Below are 17,933 nucleotides of genomic sequence, written 5' to 3'. Positions count from 1 at the left end.
CCTTCACACCTGCATTCATAAATTACCCTGTTAAAACTACACAAAAGACTAAAAACGGTCAAACAAATTGTATTGCAGTTTAGAAAATTGTGAAAACATGGCTAGTTCAATAAACTAGCATTTTATTGACACCAGTGTAAGGCAAAGTTATTTAGTAAGAGATCTAATGAAAGAATAACACACACAGTCATGTGAAAAAAATCAGGACACCCCCATTAAAGATTAGTTCTTTATTATGAAATGTTTACTTATAGATGTCTAATCTTGTTTTTTTATTTTTCTCAGGAAAAATAAAGTAATTTAATTGCAGGTAAACAAGAAACATTAACCTTCTTTTACTTATTAAACAAAAGATAAACAAAAATGTGTATTCTAACTGAGGAAAAAGTTAGGACACCCTACCCCCTAATAGCTAGTTTTACCCCCTTTGTCTGAAAGAACTTCCGTGAGATGCTTCTTGTAGCCATCTACCAGCCTCCGACATCAGTCCAAGGAAAGTTTGCCCCACTCCTCAACGCAGAATTCTTTCAGCTGCGAGATGTTTGAGGGTCTTCTTCTACACGTACAGCCCATTTCAAGTCACCGCAATATAGGCTTTGACTCGGTCATTCCAGGACTCTCCATTCCTTAGTTTTCAAACAGTTCTTGATAATATTTGTAAAATTAAAAGCTTCATATTTTGGAATAGAATGAATTTAACACAAAACAACATCTAAATGGACAATTAACACAAACACTTTTTTATCAGAGACCAAAAAAAGCTGTTTTGGAGATATACTTTCTTCCTTAGACAAAACACACAGCTTTCTCTATTAATTAAATTTTATTACAATCTATTAAAACCCGTAAATAAATGTATTAGAAATAAATCTTATTGCACTACTTTCTCTGTGTGATTTATCCTCTTTTCACTGTGAGAAATTTTTCCTCATGCTAAAAAGTGCATTAAAATCGTGCACTTAGCCATGGATTATCCCTTATAGATAATAGGAAATATACAACATAGAACACACACACACACACACCACATTGTTCAACAATGTTCATGACACCTTTCACGGCCTTAATACTGCTGATTATTTTAGCTGTAACAGTGGAAATAGAATGTTGTGTACAGCTAAATTCTACCAAACACTATTAATGATTAATAAATGATACATTGAAGAGAAACACAAGAAACCCAGTAAACATCAGACTGAAGATGAGAAGAGTTCAAGTGCTGCCAAATGACCCAGTTTTACTGTTGCTTTCATCCATTAACAAACTAAAACACAAGTTCTATATCAAACACATTCATTTATTCGTTTCTATTAACCAAATATACAAAGTTTATTAAAAGAGAACGTGCATTACATATGAGTATGCAGTGAAAAAAAGACCATAATGTACTGCTTCGCTGAAGCAACATGGCAAAATGTTTTATGTTTGAGAGTGGGTTTTAAACACAGGTCGCTTGAGTGAGTGGCAGACACCCGGCCTAGCCACATGCTGTAAAAAACAACTTAAGAATGGAAAATCAAATAAAATCTGATTTGATTTGATTTGATTTAAAACACAGGCAAAGTGTGTAAAACAATTAGACTAATTATTATAAAAATAATAATTCTTAAAACGTGAAAACAGGCAGACTTGAAGACAAGGATACCTAGGAAAAAACTCAGATAGACAGGAGAAGCCAGGAGACTTGGGAAAACACGAGGTACAACAAAAGAGAAAAATATAGCACTTGAAAAGTGTACAACAAAATGGCAGGACCTTATGTAGCAAACACACAAACACTTAGAGACACAGAAACAAGAAGGACTAGAAAAAGACTCAAGAAATGGCAAACACCCACGAGACAACAAACACAAACACTAACCCACACAGATTTGTACAGAAAGATCACAAGAAATCATATAAACTTGTTGTGTAAGTTTCCAAATTACCCAACATCATTATGACAAACAAAAAAAATGCTATTAATAATACTTTAGTTAGGCTTTTGTAAAAAAACATTACTTCTAGCGCAGGGCATAGAATTACTTATGGACAGGTGGAAGGTGATGTAACTCCTGAATACTGATAGTTAAATGCTGGCTATGGTTGTAAGATGCGCAACTTTCCACATTTATAATCGTACGACAGTAGTGTGTAATAGAAATTAAATGATGATTAAACATGGAAAAAAAATCTAACAGTAAGCTAAATGGCTCAAATGCAAGTATTTTTAAGACTGTACATCGCAAAAGAAAGTAAAATGCTGAAAGTAATATGATTAACACTCATTTTGGTACTACTCTAGAAAATGTCATCAATAGGCAGCATGCAGAAATGAAGTATGTGTGAATGTATATATGAATACTGATGTGTATTTGAATACTGTAAATATGTATGTATACTGATAGATATAAACATGACTGATCTGTCATATAATCTGTATCGTTATTTAATCCTCATACTGTCTACACCAGGGGTGGGCAATTAATTTTTACAAGGGGCCACATGAGAAACCTGAAGATAAAGATGACAGTCTTCATATTCATATTTTCATATTTTATCACATGCAAACAAACACATATATATGATAAAACACTAAAATAATAAGGACATAAACAAACAGACTGTCATCTTTATCTTCAGCTGCTCTCCATATCACGCTGTCTTCTACATCTGCATCTTTCAAACCAACCACCTGCATGTCTTCCCTCACCACATCCATAAACCTCAATTTCTTCAAATTCTCTGGCAAAAAGTTGAATCCTTGTGTTATGTGAATAAAGCAAGGTTTTAAGTGAGTCAAATGCTGTTATACGTCAGTGTATACATACGCAGTCTGATTCACTGTGATTCTCTGTTCAACAACATGGAACTGCATGGACACAGGAGTCTTCATCTCTTACAGAGATGTTAATCCCATACTAAATCTAAAAAAACAAAAAAACAAATATCTGAATTAGTATCCAAAAACTGTTCTGTGACACTTTATATGATCATCTATGATCCAAAAGAAACATTATCATTTCATCTTAATAATTTGTCGTTCTGCATTTCTTTATTCTTATGAACCTCTGTGTTAGAACTTTCAGCTGCACAAACAAGAAACCTCCACAAATTCTAACATGAAAATGAGAAGACATTGCCTATCAGATCACTGCTCTTCTCTAATCACAGGCTTGGAGCTTTTTAAAGTAATTAACCATACTGTGTGATTTATTACTTGTTCTACATGAAGATTTCATGCAGACTTTAAAAACTAGCAGAAGTGAACAGGGAAAAACACAAGCCACATTTGGAGTGATTGTCAAATGAATTCTAAATCATTACCCATCAGAATTAAAGCTAATGGTTAGAAAATATCCGATTAATTTTAATTTATTCATTTTAACCTGGTAATCTGATATTTACTGGAACTAAAATATTATAATCTAATAAACAAATCGAATAAAATCCAATAACCAGTCTTCTCATTTGTTTCAATGGTAAAATAAAACAGATCATTACTCACAACAGCTCCTGTAATTTGTAACGTGCATCATTTCTCAGATCAGAGAGCTGCTTCTTTCCTGGGTGTCTTATTTTATTTCCATACAAATCCAGGACTTTCAGGTGTGAGGGGTTTGACATCAGAGCTGAAGTCAATGCAGCACAGCCTTCATCTGAGACATCACAACTCTCCAGCCTGCAGAGACACAACGCCACACTCTTCAATCTTTCAGTTTATCAACATACTTTGTGTGCCTTTGTTTGCCGGCTAGTCGTAGCTTTGCGGCTAAGGACGCTAAAATCCCAGTGATTTCAAATCCCAGCCACACCAAATTGCCACTACTGGGCCCCTGAACAGGGCCCTGATCCCCATAACTGCTCAGTTGTATGAATGAACTAAAGGTGTCATTGCAGAAGTTTACAATTTTATTTGTGTTGCAGCTCCTCATATGGACACCTACAGACACAGACTGTGGCAAGATATTTGCTCAATGAAAAATAAACAATCCTCCTTCTCAGAACATTGATGACAAACCTAAAACCTCCAGTCTCACCATTTGAAAAATATGTCTAACTGAGGAGCAGGTCATGTGCAAAGAGATGATCTTACCGCAGTGCCTCCAGTTTACAGTCAAGATTCTCCACTACAGAGGATAGATACTTCACTCCTGAGTCTCCTACTTTATTCCAAGACAGATCCAGTTCTCTCAGGTGTGATGGGTTTGATTTTAGGGCTGAAGACAGAGCAGCACAGCTTTCACCTGAGACGTCACAAAGCCACAACCTGCAAACACACAATGACACAATTCACTCTCTCAGTTTATTATCATTTTTGTGCGCCTTGAAACCATCTACTCATTAAATTTGTTTGCCAAGTCCATGTAATTCTGTTCCTGTCCATCTCTGAATCACCTAAAGATCACAGAGTCTTTGGACAAATTGTCTTATTCTGTACTGCAGCATTGGCTGGGAAAGCATTGCATGAATCCACCTCCAATACTTTTGGGAATCAACCTTGGTAAATTCCCTGTGGGGAAGAAGTCCAAAAAAACTCTGGCACACCTTTGGCCATGTGAAATAAACTATATTATGTAATTCAAAACATTTAAACAAAAGAGGAGATGATCCAGTTGTTGGTCTCAAAGAGCCGTTTGGAACTTTTGTTCTACGTGGCTCATCATAACCAAACGCTCGGGCACTTGACAGATGAGACACTAAACCGTCTGATGGCTCGTTTCTATTAGATGGCCATTTGTGGCAATGTCTGTGTGACATGTGGTGAATGTCAGCTGGTGAATTCGCCGATCACCCCAAAAGGACCGTCAACCCCTAATCAAGGTCCTCTTCAGAAGAATTGAGATGGACGTTATCAGGCCATTAGAACAGACTGTATGATGGTGTCACTTTGCTTTGGTTTTAGTGGACTATGCAACACGACACCTGAAAGTGGCGCCTTTGCGCAATATCTCTGCATGCAATGTTGCGGAGGCACTCTTCCTTGGTATCTCCCATGCTGGGATCCAAAAGAGATCCTGACTGAGCAGGGAGTGATGGTAATGTCACAAACACTAGCAAACTATGGAAATTATTGGGAATTGAATTGATCCAAGAATGTACTAAGCATCAACTATCCACAAACCAGTGGGATATGGGAGCACTTTAATTAAAAATTCAACATGATTCAGAAGTTTGCTTAAGATGCTTGAAATTGGGAAACGTGGCTTAAGCACCTATTATCTATGAGCATGAAGCATAAACCTCTGCTTCAGTCTCACTAGTAGAGAATTAGTTTTACTGAAGAGCAGGTCATGTGACTCTCAGAGAGATGAGCTTACCTCAGTCTCTCCAGTTTACAGTGAGGATTCTCCAGAGCAGCAGAGAGATGTTTCACTCCTGAGTCTTTTATTTTATTTTCATGGAGATCTAGTTCTCTCAGTTGTGAGGGTTTTGATGTCAGAGCTGTAGTCAGCGCCAGACAGCCTTCATCTGAGACGCCACACTTACCCAACCTGCAGAGACACAATGACACACATCACTCTCTCTGTTCATAAACATAAACAATTTAATATGTGTATTACAAGATAGTAAAATATATGATTACTGTAAGGCATACAGATAATTCTAATCAAATTAAAGGAGAATTTACAGATTACAGCAGCTTTTACTAGCTTTGCTAGTTTTCTGTAATCAACATCTTGTCCTATGATGTTTATATTTCTGGTTGTGGGCCTTTTCCTACTTTACAAGGATGATAAATCTCCTTGTGATTATAATGTTCCATGTGTGATTGTGTTTTCACATGGCACATGGTAACGAAGAAAGAAATGCAGAAGTCCTAACAATACACGCCAGTAAGCACTTCATAATATCACAAATAGAGTAGTGTCTCTGACAATATGCTCTATTTCTGGACATTTGTCTACTGTAGACTTGGTAACAAACACTAGATCTTAAGAAATGTCAATGGTGGAAAGAAACATATTACATTTAATGTAATTAAGCAGCAAGTAGTTTTTAAAAGATGTAATGATACTTTAATTTGTATGTTGTACTAGTCTGCTTTTTTTTTTTTTTTTTTTTTTTTTAAGTATTGTACCTTGTTAAATTTTTAAACCTCAATAATGAGTACAAAAAAAACATCAAATAAAAAATGCAAAAGAGAAAAAGGAGCAGCAAGTGTTTGCACAGCACCTTAAACCAAATGAATAAAAAATAATTAAGTCAACAAATCTAAATGAAAAAAAAGTGAGTGTGCTACTAAAAAAACCAAACATGATTTGATCTGAAATGGAAAAGCAAACTGGTAAGCGGAATTGATCTTACCTCAGTGTCTCCAGCTTGCAGTGAGGATTCTCCAGTACAGCACAGAGACTCTTCACTCCTGAATCTCTGAATTTATTTTGAGACACATCCAGTTCTTTCAGGTGTGAAGGTTTTGATATCAGAGCTGAAGTCAGAGCAGTACAGCCTTCAGCTGAGACACCACAATCACACAACCTGCAGATACACAATGACACACACTTCACCAACACATTTTCATCTTGGATTAATACTTGCTTTATGATTTGATATGTCTGTTATATTGGACTGTCTCCTTTTTTTTGTCTAATCTTGTGATTAGACAAATTAATTAATTCTTTTTATTTTATTTAAACAATTGAAATAAAATGCCTGCTTGGTTAAATAATATCTGAAATAATATTTTATAGAAATAAAATAGAATAAATCAAATTAAATTGATTAAATAAAATTAAATGAATAAAAAACTTGAATTAAATAGTTTACAGTAGTTAGACCACATTTGGGTAATTCAGATGTGTATGTAAGTGTGTGTGTGTGTGTGTGTGTGTGTGTGTGTGTGTGTGTGTGTGTGTGTGTGTGTGTGTCAAGATATGATCTACTAAACTGTTCTATTTTTTCAGCATACATTAACAAATGTTTTCATCCCTTCCATCCTTCATTCATTCACTCCCTCGATATGTGGAATTGTCAGGATTTTCTCCTTTTAAGAGAAATTCTTGAAGCTGGACTTAAAACGCTAAAGAATCCATAGTGCTAACGTTAACCGCTAGTCACTTCTTGCTTAGCGGCTTACGCTAGCGCTATAGATTCTTTAGCACTTTTATGTATGCGCACACCAAATAGAATTTCTGGTACAGAGTGAATAGCCACAGTGACACAAGTTTAATAAGAACAATATAAAAATGCGCTCAAAGTGCAAGAAGGAAACTAAACAAACTTGTGGTCTACCACTTAATACGCAAACTATGTTCTGCACGTAAAAAGGATTGCAGCGGAAATCCCTGTACCAAAAAACTTCGGTACGAATACGTGTACAGTTATACCCCTTATATATACATTTTTAAGTGTTATTTGGTTTGACAGCACAAGATAGGGTTGTGTTAATTTTATGGATGTGTTACATTTGACTTTTTCCACTCGGGGCTTGTCGTTAGCAAGAGAGAGACATTATGTGTTGTCATAAAATAATTATGCACTTGTTGAGTGAGATATAGTAATATTATTGGTTATTATTTGGTTTCAGGTCATGTATTGTAATAGTGGATGTATTTCTTAAATGCACAGTTTTAGCGTATTAAAAAAGTCGCTGTGTCCCTTTTTACCACCATCTTGGATTGGAGTTAGATAGAAAGAAATCAAGAAAGTATGAGACTGTTAAATTTACAGTGAAGTCCATTGAACTGCTTCTGTAAAGCAGATCTGGCAACCCTATTCATCAGCTTGATTTGCATTCATTTATTTTTATAACATTGCCGAGTCTTACTGAGGAGCAGGTCATGTGACTTTGAGAGAATTGATCTTACCTCAGTGTCTCCAGCTTGCAGTGAGCATTCTCCAGTACAGCACAGAGACTCTTCACTCCTGAATCTCCGAATTTATTTTGAGACACATCCAGTTCTTTCAGGTGTGAAGGTTTTGATATCAGAGCTGAAGTCAGAGCAGTACAGCCTTCAGCTGAGACACCACAATCACACAACCTGCAGATACACAATGACACACACTTCACCAACACATTTTCATTTTAGATTGATACTTGCTTTATGATTTAATATGTCTGTTATATTAGACTGTCTCCTTTCTTTAGTCCAATTACAAGATCATATTGAGTCTGATCAATAATAATTGATGTTATTAAAAATTACTGACATGATGTATATATAAAGTTAATGCTGGTAAATATTAAAAGTATGTGTCAGTTTTTTAAATGCAATTCTTACACACATGTTCCTAATTTTCAGTGAATTTAATTATTTATTTTATGCGCAATATATTTGTTCTGCATACTGTAATGTTACAGCAAAATCCAAGTGCAAACCAACACTGTATAAAATAACTTCAGATTTTGAGGTGTTATTGTGTCTCTCAAACAGATGATCTTACTTCAGGTTTTTAACTTTACACACAGGATTCTCCATTAAAGCAAAGAGACGCTTCGCTTCTACGTTTCCTAGTTTATTTGAAGAGAGATCCAGGGTATTGACCATCAGATGCAGTTTTTGCAAATTGAAGGTTTCTGACTTGAGCAATGAGACCAGAGCTGCACCACTTCTGCTTTGAATCGACTCACACCTGATACTGTAGGAAATAACACATGATGAACTAACAGTAATGCAAATGATCAAACAAGTTTGAGTGATTATTATTATTATTATTATTATTTACAGTCAGAGCTGTACAGATTTGGATTGGTGTTTCAGCTGTGTACATCATCATACTTGTATCTATCATCATAGAAACACTGTATAAGCCTGGATTACTATGATCTGGGATACAACTGATTTTAAAAGTTTATAATAAGAAATTGATTCCAAACAGCAAAGACTTGATTTGATCTCAATACTGTAACATTATAACAGTGATATTACCATTTACTTACATTGCTTTTCTGGATGCTGCAATCACAGGCATCAACTTCACAAGAACATCATCTTTTACTGTCTCTGTACTGGTATATTTACTCAGGTCAAATTCCTCCAGCTCATGTTCCGATGTCAGTAAGACAAACACCAGAGCAGACCACAGTGAAGAAGAGAGTTCACTTTGTTTTCCAGATTTCAGGTACTGTTGGATTTCCTCCACTAGAGAACTCTCACCCAGTTCGTTCAGGCAGTGGAACAGATTGATGGTTTTTTCTGCATGATGATCCTCACTGATCTTCTCCTTAATGTACTGAACTATTTCAGCTTTGCTCTGGAAGCTACTTTTTGTTTGTGATATTAAAGCATGTACGAGTTTCTGATTGGACTCAAGTGAGAGACCCAGAAGAAACCGAAGGAAAAGATCCAGATGTCCAGTCTCACTGTTCAAAGCCTGATTTATAGCTCTCTTGTGTAGTTCTGAAAGGGTCTCGAACACCTCATTATGTTTAAGAACATTTCTCTTTTCCTTCATGAAGGTCAGGTGCACATACAGAGCTGCGAGATGTTCCTAAATGCTCAGATGAACAAAGCAGTACACTGTACTCTGGTGAAGCCCAAACTCCTCTCTGAAGATCTGCGTACACACACCTGAATACACTGCTGCTTCTGTCACATCAATGCCACACTCTCTCAGGTCTTCCTCGTAGAAGATCGGGTTTCCTTTCATCAGCTGCTGAAAAGCCAGTCGTCCCAGTTTGAGAATCATTTCTTCATCACTCTCCTGCATCTTTAAGTACTTTTCTCTTATGATGTTTGTCTGAATGATGAGGAAGTGTGTGTACATCTGAGTCAGAGTTTTGGGAATCTCTCCACTTTCTGATTTACCCAACATTCTCTCCAGAACAGCAGCTGAGATCCAGCAGAAGACCGGGATGTGGCACATGATGTAAAGACTTCTTAATGACTTCAGGTGTGTGATGATGTTATTGGCCAGGTTCTGATCACTGATTCTCTTCCTGAAATACTCCTCCTTCTGTGGGTCACTGAATCCTCGTACCTCAGTGACTCGATGGACACACTGTGAGGGGATCAAAAATAAACAGAGCCTTTTCCATTCTGGACTTTTCTATTTCTTTTGTTTCCTTATAACAGACATTAAGGAGCTCCAGCAGACTCAGTTTTTGGTCCTTCATCAAATTCAGCTCTCTGAAAGAAAGTGGAAATATGAAGGTGATGTTCTGGTTTGCTTCTCCTTCAGCCCAGTCCAGGATGAACTTCTGAACAGAGATAGTTTTTCCAATACCAGCGACTCCATTCGTCAGTACAGTTCTGATGGGTTTGTCTTCCTCAGGAAAGGACTTAAAGATGTCATTGCATTTGATTGGTGGTTCCTCTGATGTCTTTCTCCTGGATGCTGCCTCAATCTGTCTCACCTCATGTTCGTTGTTGACATCTCCACTGTCTCCCATTGTGATGTAGAGCTCTGTGTAGATCTCATTCAGGAGCGTTCGATTGTCCTGGTTTATTATTACAGCAGTTAGACACTGAAACTTCTTCTTCAGAAATAACTTGATCTTTTTCCGGAATTTATCTACAACAGCAGATTCTTGCTCGCATCTGTGAGAGAGAGAAGTAGGAAGACATGGTGAGACCTGGAGTCAAGTAATTAGAGATTTATGTTCTTTGTTATTTTTAAACAAAGAACTTATTTCTATAATCAAATCACTCTGTTGTGTCACAGTCATAGTCACAGTCATCTTGTTTATTTTGTCTGCTGTTTTCTGAAGAGCACTGCGAACCAAATTTTAAGCTATTAAAGCTATTACCTTAAGCAGTTTAATAATCTAGTCTATACATTACACTGATTTTACTACAATATTTGTGGTAAGTGCTTTAACAATTAGAGAATACAGTACTGAAAACAACTCCAAAATTGAGGACAAATAAGTTCAGAATCCAAGAACACACCACTGTGGACCAGGAGAAATGTGTGCCACGTTATTTCCTTCCTTTTGAAAGTACTGAAGTCTGTTGTTTTTGCCATACACTGATGACATTTGGATTTTATGGACTGGATTAATGTGAAACAGCAGATAAAAAATTTTAACTTTCATTTTCTAAAATTTACATCTACATCTTAAAAACACAGCACCTGAAATTTCAGGAAATGAAAGCTGAAGTTCCTATTATGTGATTTATTGTAAAGTCCCATTTTAATTTTCACCTGTATTTTTTACATAAATACTGATAGTCACACGCACACGCACAATGAATCACAACTGATGTCTGAATTTTAGAACTTAACAACACTATGACTACTTTGCACTTACCGTTGGAACATGTTTCTGTTTACATTTCTTATAAATTTTCATCATATCACATCATATTACCTCGTAATTTTTTCATAGTTTATTAATGAACATGAACTCTCTAATGCATTTACTGAACGTAACTACAATAATAATTATATAAATATCTGCTGGTGATTGGGTCATGCAGCCAATAACTGTGACTTTAATTAGGAGAACTATGAGATATTACCTGTGTATAACTGAGATTTTTTCATCTCTGAATCTCAAAGGAGGCTTCATGGACTCATCACTCTTCATGGAGACACAGCTGGGTTCTGCTGATTCGGATCTGTTTCTCTGTAGTTTACTGTACAACATTATAAAGTGATCATCAGATCAAATTTCACTTTCTCACAAATAACAATAGAAACTTCTGATCTGATGAATTTGTATTATATTGCAAATTGAAATAATTCAGTTCAATATATATTATGAATTGACTTCCTCTTATACACAGCATAAAGTTTATAAGACGGAAATGCAGGTTGAAATGAACACCTACATGCTGGAAAACTACAGAAAAATGTACATAAATCCTGTTTCTAATCACATAAGATTTGATAAGAACATCATTTTACTTTATAATGATCAGAATCTAACAAGTGGAAACTGCTAACTTTTCATTCTTAATAGAAATTCTCCTATTTCCATACACATTACATACATATTTCTGAAGTAGTGACAGTAGTAGATTAATTATTACCATCATCATCATTATTATTATAACTATTACTATTATTACTATTATTAGTAGTAGTTATTGAACATTTTAAAACATTACCTGTGAGGCAGAGGAGGGAAGTAACGGAGTACAAATATTTCGTTACTGTACTTAAGTAGATTTTTCTGGTATCAGTTTTTTACTCCACTATTTATTTTTTTAGACAACTTTTTACTTTTACTCATTACATTTTTACACAAATATCTGTACTTTTTACTTCTTACATTTTCAAAACCGGCTCGTTACTTTAGTTTTAATCCATTGATTTGGTGAAATATAAATTTCTCTTTTCACTGCGCGCTGATTTCAGCCGAACAACCGATTTCCTGTTACTGCGCGTCTTTTTCACTCCGCTGGTGTATAAAGTCCTGACCCTCACTCTTTACGAAGATAAGAATCAGCAGGCAGAAGGCAGTAAGAAGTTTGGGGTTAATGTGGATGAGACAGAGGGAGTCAGTGATGAGAACATGACTGAGAACAGACACATTCATGATCATCATCATCTTTTCTCTGCTTGTGTTCTATATGTGGATCTTCAGCCTGGATACATTCATTCGGTAACGTTTTTTTTTTAGTTTTGTATTAATATATATATATATATATATATATATATATATATATATATATATATATATATATATATATATATTTATATATATATATATATATATATATATATTTGGCTGTCAAAATAAAAATGATTGTAAACGGCACTAAATGTTATTAACGCGCTATCAATTCAGTGCACATTTCTGTTTTTACCATTTTTTATAAAAAAAATGTAAATACATTAATAAATAATTAAATATAAAAGAGGCGAAATTAAAATCTTCGGAAAATTTTTTTATCCATACGTCCTTTCTTTACTTAGATATAAAATAAATTAAACTCCAGATAAAAATATTTTTAATCAGTAAACTTGTTTTATTTTTGCGCCAAGTCTCAAATCAAACACTAAATCCGCCATGTTTTACACAATTTACCCTCTAGGTGGCGTTTTGTGGGTTTTTCCCTCATAATGGAGACACAAACTACTTTTTACTTAAGTACATGTCAGAGCCAAGACTTCTTTACTTTCACTTGAGTAAAAAAGTTTAATCTGTATTTCAACTTTTACCCGAGTATTTTAAAACATGAGTATCTGTACTTCTACTTAAGTAAAGGATGTGTGTACTTTTGCCACCTCTGCCTGTGAGATATTTTCACAAAGAAAAAAAAAAATCTTTAATTGTTTTATAACTGAATTAATTAGTAGTAACACGAAGTAGTGTTAAACTCAAGATTATTCTTATTAGTAGCAGTAATAATAGTAATTACACTAGTAGCTTTATTATTACCATGATTATTATTATTATTATTATTATTATTATTATCATCATCATTAGTAGTAGTAGTAGTAGTAGTATTAGATTCATTAATATAAGTAGATATTTTAGCATTTAAAACATGACCTGTAAGACATTGTGACTGTAATAAATGTTTATTTCCTGTAATATATTTATTGAGAGTAATGTAGAATAAATAAAAACTGAGTAACTATAATATTAATCAAAATATCTGTTAATAATTGTGTCATTCAGACAATACCTGTGACTTTAATTAGGAGAACTATGAGATATTACCTGTGTACAGATGAGAATTTTCCAACGCTAAACCTCAAAGGAGGCTTCATGGACTCATCACTCTTCATGGAGACACAGCTGGGTTCTGCTGATTCTGATCTCGTACTCTGTAGTTCACTGTACAACATTATAATGTGATCATCAGATCAAATTTCACTTTCTCACAAATAACAATAGTAAATTCTGGTCTGATGAATTTGTATTATATTGTATATGGAAATAATTCATTTGAATAATAACTATGACCTCGACTTCTTCTTACACACTAATCATCATCATCATCAGCAGCAGCAGCAGAGGTAAACACACAAACATTACCTGTGAAACATTTTGACAAATAAATATTTCTAGTTGTTTTATAACTGAATTTATTACTAGTACATTTATATTTGTAGTAGTGACACTAGGAGTCCTTTTAAATGTATTATTAATAGTATCTGTAGCAGAACTAGCAGTCGTTCTATTATTACTACACATCTTTTTATTAGATTTAGCAATAGTAATAATTTTTCATAGTTTATTAATGAAGATGAACTCTCTAATGCATTTACTGAACGTAACTACAATAATAATTATATAAATATCTGCTGGTGATTGGGTCATGCAGCCAATAACTGTGACTTTAATTAGGAGAACTATGAGATATTACCTGTGTATAACTGAGATTTTTTCATCTCTGAATCTCAAAGGAGGCTTCATGGACTCATCACTCTTCATGGAGACACAGCTGGGTTCTGCTGATTCGGATCTGTTTCTCTGTAGTTTACTGTACAACATTATAAAGTGATCATCAGATCAAATTTCTTACAAATAACAATAGAAACTTCTGATCTGATGAATTTGTATTATATTGCAAATTGAAATAATTCAGTTCAATTTATATTATGACCTCGACCTCTTCTTACACACTAATCATCATCATCATCAGCAGCAGTACAGCAGTGTTAATCAAATACAGAGCATTAAAAGCTTGTGGGGTGGAAATGCAGGTTAAAATCCTATTTTAATTTCAGAATCTACAGATCAACTAATGTGATGTTAAAGACCCCGCAAAAAATGCTGATGTGCAGTCATGCTGACGGTTTGGACCTCAAAAAATGCTGATGTGGCCCAGGCAGAATTTGAGTTGGACCCAGATTGTAATTATATTGCAGTGATTTTTATCAACATCTTCAGTATCAGTATTGTCTTGTCAAGTCTTGAGTGTATTGTCTCATACCTTCTATTTACTGTTTCACTGCATTCATTTGAAGGTGAAGCCCTTGTGTAGATGGGGTCCAAATCCAGGCTCTCCATTTTTTTTTATATATTTTGTATGCACACAACACTAAATCCTGAAGACGCTGATCTTTTCTGCTAGAATTATTCTCCTAGAAAACACAAAAACAAACATGCAGTTAAAATTAATGTACTTTGTTCATTCACAGTACTGAGTGATTGTTCTACATACTGGAACGACTCCCCAAAAACTCATTATTAATGGGGAGGCAGAGTCTCTCCCTAAAACACTGGGAGGCAGGGAGGAAAACACCCTGGACTATGTGATTCCTGACCTTATTTTACCGTCAAATTAATCATGGAATAAACTTAACATGTGAAAAGCTCCAAGAACAAAAATCAGGAGTCAAAGTTCGTTATCAATAGATGCACACACACACACACACACACACACACACACACACACACACACGCACGCACGCACACACGCACACACACACACTTTTCTCTCCTTTTATAAATTACAATTTATTAACATGTTCTGCGCAGTCCAACCGCACTTTTTTTTTGTTTGTTTACTCACACTAAAGCAACTCTTTTTCAGCCCTATTATTACTCATTATTGAAAAATAGGAAATTGCAAATTGGAAATAAAATTTGTACAAAGTTACATTAAATTAATAGGAAAATTAGGAGAAAAAGTGCGGTAAATAAACCCGATTCTCTGTAGAGGGAAGTTAATCTCAGTTCCGCCTTTCCGCTAAAACACACAGTTTTGATGTTGTTTCTACACAAAGACAATAAAATAAACCACGAAATATTCTGATAATAAAGTCATTTCTGTTATAAAAAAATTACTTACATGTAGTAAACAGTGACATTAATATCACAGACTCAGTGCTGCTGCAGGAGTGTTTCTACAAACAAAATTAACACCAGAAATACTTTCGGTTTCCTTATAAACTAACAGACGCTTCTGTAGCTCCTGGTACCTTCCGCTCCAGTAGAGAAATCTACTGCCGGGTTTTAAAGCGTCTGAAGGAGAACATCTGGAGAAAGAGACCGGATCTGTCGCCAGTCTCGCAGTCTTTTTGATTGCTATAATATGTTATGTTCACATACTTTCACGTGTACTTTTACTTTTATACATACATACATATATATATATATATATACACACATACAGAGAGAGAGAGAGAGAGAGAAATATAGGACATGATATATATATATATACAGCGAGGAAAATAAGTATTTGAACACGCTGCTCTTTTTCAAGTTCTCCCACTTAGAAATCATGGAGGGGTCTGAAATTGTTATCGTAGGTGCATGTCCACTGTGAGAGACATAATCTAAAAAAAAAAATCCAGAAATCACAATATAGGATTTTTAAACTTTTTATTTGTATGATACATCTGCAAATAAGTATTTGAACACCTGTCTATCAGCTAAAATTCTGACCCTCAAAGACCTGTTAGTCTGCCTTTAAAATGTCCACCTCCACTACATTTATTATCCTAAATTAGATGCACCTGTTTGAGGTCGTTAGCTGCATAAAGACACCTGTCCACCCCATACAATCAGTAAGAATCCAACTACTAACATGGCCAAGACCAAAGAGCTGTCCAAAGACACTAGAGACAAAATTGTACACCTCCACAAGGCTGGAAAGGGCTACGGGGAAATTGCCAAGCAGCTTGGTGAAAAAAGGTCCACTGTTGGAGCAATCATTAGAAAATGGAAGAAGCTAAACATGACTGTCAATCTCCCTCGGACTGGGGCTCCATGCAAGATCTCACCTCATGGGGTCTCAATGATCCTAAGGAAGGTGAGAAATCAGCCCAGAACTACACGGGAGGAGCTGGTCAATGACCTGAAAAGAGCTGGGACCACCGTTTCCAAGGTTACTGTTGGTAATACACTAAGACGTCATGTTTGAAATCATGCATGGCACTGAAAGTTTTCCTGCTTAAACCAGCACATGTCCAGGCATGTCTTAAGTTTGCCAATGACCATTTGGATGATCCAGAGGAGTCATGGGAGAAAGTCATGTGGTCAGATGAGACCAAAATAGAACTTTTGGGTCATAATTCCACTAAACCTGTTTGGAGGAAGAAGAATGATGGGTACCATCCCAAGAACACCATCCCTACTGTGAAGCATGGGGGTGGTAGCATCATGCTTTGGGGGTGTTTTTCTGCACATGGGACAGGGCGACTGCACTGTATTAAGGAGAGGATGACCGGGGCTATGTATTGCGAGATTTTGGGGAACAACCTCCTTTCCTCAGTTAGAGCATTGAAGATGGGTCGAGGCTGGGTCTTCCAACATGACAATGACCCGAAGCACACAGCCAGGATAACCAAGGAGTGGCTCTGTAAGAAGCATATCAAGGTTCTGGTGTGGCCTAGCCAGTCTCCAGACCTAAACCCAATAGAGAATCTTTGGAGGGAGCTCAAACTCCGTGTTTCTCAGTGACAGGCCAGAAACCTGACTGATCTAGAGAAGATCTGTGTGGAGGAGTGGGCCAAAATCCCTCCTTCAGTGTGTGCAAACCTGGTGAAAAACTACAGGAAACGTTTGACCTCTGTAATTGCAAACAAAGGCTACTCTACCAAATATTAACAATGACTCTCTCAGGTGTTCAAATACTTATTTGCAGCTGTATCATACAAATAAATAGTTTAAAAATCCTACATTGTGATTTCTGGATTTTTTTTTTTAGATTATGTCTCTCACAGTGGACATGCACCTACGATGACAATTTCAGACCCCTCCATGATTTCTAAGTGGGAGAACTTGTAAAATAGCAGGGTGTTCAAATACTTACTTTCCTCACTGTATGGATATGAACACACAGTGAGAGAGTGAAGGCATCCAGTCACGTCAACATTTCCAAATCCTTTGATTGGCTGGTCAGAGAGCTGCACTAGTCAGGATCACGACCCGCATCTGTAGCAAACTGCACAAGCTCAAATATATTCATGTGGATTTAAAAGCTTTTATTTCACAATGCATGACAAAGGAGAAGAAATGAGATTGGTCGCAGATACGCTTACAGGGACATTTAATAAATAGACTTTTAAAGAAAATCTGGACTTGGTGAGGAAAGTTTTGGGCAAAACAGTTCAATTAAGTTACTTTTTCTTAATAGTGTTAAAAAATCGCTTTACGTTGC

The 17,933-nt window shown here is 35.7% G+C and overlaps 1 protein-coding gene across 2 annotated transcripts; it reads right to left on the bottom strand.

Annotated features, from left to right (window-relative positions):
* Positions 1-215: 215 nt before the first annotated feature.
* LOC310727209 (NACHT, LRR and PYD domains-containing protein 3-like) lies at positions 216-10,486 on the bottom strand. 2 transcript variants are annotated; one of them, XR_014533970.1, is made up of 8 exons: positions 8,864-10,486; positions 8,368-8,562; positions 7,791-7,964; positions 6,289-6,462; positions 5,301-5,474; positions 4,076-4,249; positions 3,307-3,661; positions 216-1,388 (listed from the first exon to the last, which is right to left on the bottom strand). XR_014533970.1 is itself a non-coding variant. In XM_083543435.1 (8 exons), the coding sequence occupies exons 1-8, from the start codon at positions 9,376-9,378 to the stop codon at positions 2,879-2,881; spliced, it is 1,608 nt and encodes a 535-aa protein (XP_083399561.1). In that variant the 5' UTR covers positions 9,379-10,486; the 3' UTR covers positions 2,590-2,878. The 2 variants fall into 2 exon arrangements, 1 of the variants encoding a protein (XP_083399561.1); XM_083543435.1 differs by lacking the exon at positions 216-1,388 and adding an exon at positions 2,590-2,906 and having other exon boundaries at positions 3,488-3,661.
* Positions 10,487-17,933: the final 7,447 nt, after the last annotated feature.

Source organism: Silurus aristotelis, assembly GCF_946808225.1.
Source record: "Silurus aristotelis genome assembly, chromosome: 6".
In the NCBI taxonomy this organism is placed as follows: Eukaryota; Metazoa; Chordata; class Actinopteri; order Siluriformes; family Siluridae; genus Silurus; species Silurus aristotelis.
This window is presented reverse-complemented; position numbering and strand designations above follow the sequence as displayed.

What these genes read in the sequence shown, in the direction of transcription:
- LOC310727209 (XM_083543435.1), bottom strand. Translation starts at nt 9,378, where the DNA reads ATGAAGGAAAAGAGAAATGTTCTTAAACATAATGAGGTGTTCGAGACC. An exon ending in TGCAAGCTGGAGACACTGAG is followed by an intron (nt 6,463 to 7,790) that starts GTAAGATCAATT and finishes GTGTATCTGCAG; the next exon opens with GTTGTGTGATTGTGGTGTCT. An exon ending in TGTAAACTGGAGGCACTGCG is followed by an intron (nt 3,662 to 4,075) that starts GTAAGATCATCT and finishes GTGTCTCTGCAG; the next exon opens with GCTGGAGAGTTGTGATGTCT.